This window comes from Cynoglossus semilaevis, chromosome 1, assembly GCF_000523025.1.
Source record: "Cynoglossus semilaevis isolate Cse_v1.0 chromosome 1, Cse_v1.0, whole genome shotgun sequence".
NCBI lineage: Eukaryota > Metazoa > Chordata > Actinopteri > Pleuronectiformes > Cynoglossidae > Cynoglossus > Cynoglossus semilaevis.
In genome coordinates this window covers 1,373,572-1,380,152 of record NC_024307.1, presented here as the reverse complement: position 1 = coordinate 1,380,152, position 6,581 = coordinate 1,373,572, and the positions used below count along the sequence as shown (strand labels likewise).

Here is a 6,581-nt window from a genome sequence, read left to right as displayed (position 1 = left end):
CGGCCTGACACAGTGGGAGAGGGAAGACGAGGCTGGGGGGAGGGGCTGAGGTGGGGGGGGGTCTTACCGTCCGTCTCGACTCACCGCCCAGGCTCCATTGTACGTGACGGACAAGAGGGTTCTTTGTCAGAGCGAATCTGCAGCAGGAACCAGGACGTGACGGCCGTCGTCTTTGACTTTTTTCTTTTTTGATTTTTAAAACCCAGTTGTACTACACTACTACTTATTGGTACTCCTCTCATTGCGTATTTGCCGTGTACTTTTACTTCAAACTCCTGACCGGCAGCCGCTGCAGCTCCTCCGTGTTCCTGTGCTTTTTCCAAACAATTTACAACTACTGGAAACATGAGTTCCTTCACAGGGACTCATTCTTTCCGAGGAACCGTTGACCACACACAGTGTGTGGAAATAGAACCGTCTGTCCTGGTTGGAGTTTGGCTCAACATTTGGGTCGTGTCTGTAACGATGGCGTTTTTCTCTCTTTTTCAGATCATGCCCCCAAGATAGCGACCTGAGCATCCTCTCCGCTCCCCCCCCTCCCCGCCCTGGGCCCCCTCCTCCTCCCATTTCCTGGTCCAGCACCACCACTGCCACCTGGGTCACCGCAGCCGCCATGCCCCCCAGGAAGAGGACTCGGCCCGGCCTGGGCCTCCTGTGCTGCTTTGGCAGCAGTGAGCCTCCTGAGATCAACCTGAAGGACAGCGTGCCGCTGCAGCTGCTGGAGTTCAGCGCCCCCATGCCACCAGCAGAGGAGCTGCATGCACGTTTTTCTGAACTTGTTGTGAGTACATTTGATCAAATCTGTCATCGGTCAGAATTTAGAGCCGCTAAAGTCCAGATTTGTGGGCAGCTGCTGTCGGACAGATGCATTACGTGTCCAGCTGGGTGTGCTGTCGTTGCCTTCTGTTGACCGTAAACTTTTAAAGTACTATTGGCCATGAATAATACCTTAGATAAAGGTGTACTTTGATTGAGTTTTCATGAACTTCCTGCTCAGTTTCTCCGGTTCTGTTTGGTTTTCAAATGTTCTTTTTAGCTGAAACGGCTCATGTTGACAGCAGGGCGTGGCCGTTCCTCCAACTCCACCACCAACACCGGGTTCAGAACCTCCAGAACCCGTCTTTCCGTCTCTCCCTCTCCACACGGCCCGGCCGTTTCCTGAACTTTCCGTCCTTTGAACAGATCCTTCTTGTTAGCGAAGGTTGTCGCTCTGTTCCAGTGCCAAACTGGCACGGCTGCGTTGGCACGTGTCCACGGTGTGAAGGGATCGGGGCCCAGCTGTCAAAATGAAGAAGTGTTCTGTGGGCTTCAGCTGTGGTGCACGTCAGTCCGGTCCAGCTCTGCCTGGAAGTCCACGGCCGAGCAGACGATTCCCGGTTGTTTCTGCTTCTCTTTCCTTCTCCACCGTTGGCAAAGGCCCCTGTCGTGGTCGAGCTCCTTGGTTTGATGATAACTCGTTGTTCTTAACTTCAGGAGGTGACGTTGGGATAAACTCATCACTGATTGGATGTTGGATATTAAACTGCGTGTTGTCGCGCCCTTTCCTTTGATTGTGTGCGGTGTGTGTGTGTGTGCAGCTCACAGAACCGTGTCTTTCAGGAGGCGGAGCTACGTCCAATGACAGCAGTCCTGACGGGTGATTGGCTCAATGACCCACGGTTTACTTAGCGGTAAATATTAGAGCGTGCGACGAAAAGTACGAAGACAACAGGGGTCGTGGAGGTCGACTTGGATCTGGACGGTGTCACGTGTTGTGAATATATTTCTGTGGGTTGTTGTTGGATGTTCCATCCGACAGTGTCGTTCTATCGTCGTCGTTATAGAGAACGACGTCTCTGTTTGGTTCTGGTCGCATTAACAGAAGTTTTCAAAGTAAAGGCTCGTCAACGTTGTTCCCATATTTGAGTCAGGCTGTAGTTGGACCTCGGGCTTTGGTGCCATCTGGTGGTGACTGAACTGACCTTGTATGATCAGGTCATGTTTGATGACGGGACTCAAAAACATAAGACAGTAGTTCAGGGATTTGACATAATGATGATGATGGTCCTCTGGCCAACGCCCCCCCCGACACCCTCCATGCCCCCCCCACGTCTTCACATCTGTTTTACTGATTCTGCGGCCGCCGTGTTGACACTTTAGACCAGAAATCCAAATATCTGTTCAACCAGACCTTGAACAGTCTGCTGTCACAGGGAGGGAGGCACAGACCTCCACCACTGGGGGGGGGGGGGTATTTCCATTGAAATGGGAGATTGGGATTATTGTCCAGAAAGTCGTTCCAGAGCAGAAGGAGTCTGTGTCGTGGGCCACATCTCCAGTCGGGCCAGAAATGTGAAAATGATGGCGGTCACCATGGCAACAGCACTGATGCCACTATAGAAGCATATATTACGTTGACCTTCTGTGTCTTTAAAAATACAGACAGCAACAGGACAGTGTATAAAAAGAAGCTCTGGCCCTGAGACAGAAATGACTCCTGAAATAAGTCAGAGGTCGACCACTAGGGGGAAAAAAAAGAGGAGCCTTTCAGGATCCATAGTGTAGCAGCTGTACGAACAAAGGTCGGAACCAACGCCTCGTACGGAAGCATCATTTCCTGGTGAAGGAATTTGGGGAAAAAAACACCTCAATATATCATCGTGACTGTCGTATCACAGTATATCGCAATATATTGTAACGGTACACCCGTATCGTGATATGTATCGTAACTTATTAATACCAATCCTTATACTTATATGATACTATTAAAATTAATATAGATTTTAATGAATTAAAAGGACAACACTATAAAGCTGTTACAGTACTGTTATATATTTGTTATATATTTGTTATATATTTCCTCTCCTTCACTGCCTCTTTATATGGATCGCGGTGTTGTTCGGTGACAACAGCGTCTTTGGACCTGGTTGTTGTTGTTGTTGTTGCTGCTCTTGTTGTTGTTGCTGCTCTTGTTGTTGTTGTTGTTGTTGCTGCTGCTGTTGTTGCTGTTGTTGTTGCTGTTGTTGTTGTTGTTGCTGTTGCTGTTGTTCAGTAAATGTGATAATCAGGTAATAGTTCTGTTCTCCCAGTAACTCCGGTTAAATTTGTCCGTCCAGGTTTGAAACCTGAACCCGTGTTTCCAGGAAACTCTTAAAACCCCAAACCCCCCCAAATGCCCCCCCCCCCGCCCCCCCCCCCTCCTAACAAATCAAACGTGTGTTACATAACGAGAGGGAATGGAACTGTTCTCCACCCACTGACGCCGAGGTTCCTCCACTGACGCTCTGGGATTCTCTCTCGTTTGTTCATCTGGCATTTCCTCTGCATTTTTCCCTCCTCCTCAACACAAAGAAGTAAAAACAAGTACCGGCTCCTGTGACTGTTCAGACCGTTGGTCGGATGAACGAAGCAGCAGGATAATAAAAGCTTCCTGTTGGTCCCCCGGAGGCTGCGTACGACTTCCTGTCATCTCGCCCGTCATTCTTCTGCCTTCCTGTCAAGTCCACAGACGTGTGTGTCTGTGTGTCTGTCTGTCTGTGTGTGTGTCTGTGTGTCTGTCTGCGTGTGTCTGTGTGTCTGTGTGTCTGTCTGCGTGTGTCTGCGTGTGTCTGTGTAGTCCAACTCTGGACCATCTCCATTGATCTGCTTTGGTTAAACTGGTCAAACTGGTCTGGTCTGGTTGACCTGGTTAACTGTTAATATATGAAACAACAACAGAAGAAGAAGAAGAGAAACAACAGGAAGTGGAAAGAGTTCCACTGGAGAACACTGTTGGTGTCTGTGGAACACGTTCTTCCCACGTTCTGGTCCAACACCTGAACGTCTCTCAGCCTACGTAGAGACCTGACGTCTGGGTTTGATAGTGGGTTTTTAGGAGCACACTGCCACCTAGTGGACTAGAGTGTGTAGTGTCATGGTCTGACCAGTGATGGACCATTCAGTTTTGATTTCAACCAATGAGAGTTGTCAGGGATTTGCATCGATTTTAATCTATTCACGATGCGTCGTTACATTGCTAACCCTGACTGGAAACGCTGCTTCAGAGATAAACTAGTACTGCAGTAGCTCAGCCCGAGTCAGTTTTCACCTGTCGTTCAGACGGTCTCAGCTACAAATCCATTTGAATCTACAGTCGGTTAAAAGAAAAGGAAATGTCAGGATATTTCAGTGGATGGATATTGATCAAAGTTAGAGTTGATGTCAGGGATTCATTCTGTTTGTGCTACTGCGATTCAGTCAACATTCGTTCGGGCCGTCCTCGATCACATTAGTAGTAATTATAAATATTTGGTATATTTGGTATGGCCTGCGTATCATCCTCCACACTGTTTTCTACACATCCTCAGTGGATTCAAATGTGAGTTCTTGTTCAGAGAACATCACGGCCGACGACCCCAGGACCTTCAATACCGCCTTAAAATGTGTAATAATATCGGATAGACAGGGCTGTGGAAAATATTCCGGGGCGATTCAGGAGCCTGAGGTATGCGTGTTTAATTCACCGAGGAGCAGGTGGAACAATATTAGCTTTGGTTTATGTGGAATTCCAACTGGAGCGTGATGTCGGAGAAAGAAAGACGGGGGCACGACGAAGGACGGTTTTGTACCGCAGAGTGGTTGTGTTTGGTTTTTTGGATGTCTGAGAGAAGGGTATTATAAAGTCATGAGGAGAGGCCATGTGATGTGGATGAAGTGTCGGAGCATATTTGGAATTTTAGGGATTGAAGGAAAGAGGCCGGATGAGACGAAACTTCGATGGGAATCGTCGAGAAAATCCATTCACCCAGCCGCCGTTTTTAATGTATAAAGTTTAAGAAGTTTAAGAACAAAAACATTCACTTTAACTTTACTGAAAGTTCGCGATGACCGATAACATTGGCCCGTTTTTAGGGAAAAACTACTGTACATGACAGTGAAAGTCACTAGATGGCAGCATTGCAGCTCAATTTCTGAATCTGTTTTGATAATCGGGGGGTTGTGTGAAGAACAATACAGTGAAAAACTCATACAGTGGTTGATGGGGTGTCCCCCCCTAGAGGAGCATGGTGGAAAATGACAAGGGGGGATGAGAGGGAGAGAGGAAGAGAGAGAGACTTTGACTTGGACTGAGGTCCATCCATGAGTTCAAAGGTTTGATGAAGACCATCTGATGAAGACCTTTGTCACAGATGAANACGGGGGGTGAGCGATGATGTCATCCTTTCTACTGTTGGACATTTGGAATGCGGGTTTAAAAAAGCTGTGGTTAAACTAGCGGCTCCGAGGGGCCCGGTGGGGGGCCTCGGGGCCTCGGCACTCCGGCCTGACGTCATGGAGCCCAGACCATTATGACTGTGGATCAGTGTGAACCCGTGGACAAAGCCGTGGTGCCGCAGCCTGTGGTCGTCGTCTCCTCGGTCCAGGACTTCACAGCTTCTTTTCTCTGCTTCCAAACACTTGTCTTCCTCCAACACTGATTTTTCCGTCTCTCTTTTCCAACAATATACGTTTCTGGCACGGAGCTCCTCGTGTCCGGAGTTCATATGCATTTGAAAAGGTGTGGGTGGAGCCGAGGAGGAACTGAGGACGGAGCCGGGAGAATATCAAAACACTGATTTGTATTCAGTGAAGAGCAGCTCCACAGGGTGTGAGGGAGGGGTGAGGGAGGGGTGAGGGAGGGGTGAGGGAGGGCGGCCGAGTGAGGTCATTACTTCCTCTTAACTTTGATATTTAAGTGACACAAAGCCGTTTCACCTCCACGTCGTTTGTCATTCTGTTAACTCTAGATCTAGATCTGAACTCTGTGATCGCTCATGATACATAGACAGACATTTGATTTTCACATTCCTGTAAATCCACGGCCCTTTGTATTCATTCATAGCAACACAATCAGCCAAACCGGTTTGTGGCAGCAGGTTTTTGGTTGTAACTTTTCCTGATACGACACGACCGGTGTTTCAGCTGCGACTGTTGACTCGCTCCTGCCTTTCACAGAACGCCCTCGCGATCTGATCGAGGACGTCCAGGCCACACCTGCCGTTATTATCGTACATCACTGAGTCCGACTTTGGCCCAGTGATGCCTCAGGTGTGACCTTATGATCAATAAAGGTCAAAAACTGTACAACTGTACTGACACTGAAGGTTGCAGGATTAGGTAGAGATCACATAAATTATATATTATATTTGTATGTTTTAATTTCACAGAGTTATTGACACCTTGGCTGTTCTAGTGTTAAAGTTGTAAATATGGATGTGTTGAAGGAACTCTTCATGACCTCATGACCTCATGACCTCTGTGTTGTTGTTGTTGTAGGATGAACTGGACCTGACGGACAAGAACAGGGAGGCCATGTTTGCTCTGCCCGATGAGAAGAAATGGCAAATTTACTGCAGCAAGAAAAAGGTGAGTGTCCTGACGCCCCCCCCTCCCCCTTCATTTAGTCATGTGACCTTTGATACTGCTAAAGGTCAAAGACATCGGTGGTTTTTCACCGTCCAACAGAGACATATTTGGACATTACATTTGTCACTTGTTGAATCCTGTGGTTGTGATTGGACCGTAGTTAAACTACACCTGGAGCTGGGAGACGTTTTCACAGGTGCTACTGGTCACATCTGTAC

The 6,581-nt window shown here is 48.0% G+C and overlaps 1 protein-coding gene across 1 annotated transcript in view; it reads left to right on the top strand.

The window, feature by feature from the left end:
• The window catches only part of daam2 (dishevelled associated activator of morphogenesis 2), a 65,875-nt gene that overhangs the window by 25,543 nt on the left and 33,751 nt on the right, over positions 1–6,581 (top strand). Inside the window, exons 2-3 of the mRNA XM_025059134.1 lie at positions 490–781; positions 6,274–6,363. Coding sequence (XP_024914902.1) covers positions 614–781; positions 6,274–6,363 — 258 coding nt within the window. The 5' untranslated portion in view covers positions 490–613. The remainder of the gene's footprint in view (positions 1–489; positions 782–6,273; positions 6,364–6,581) is intronic.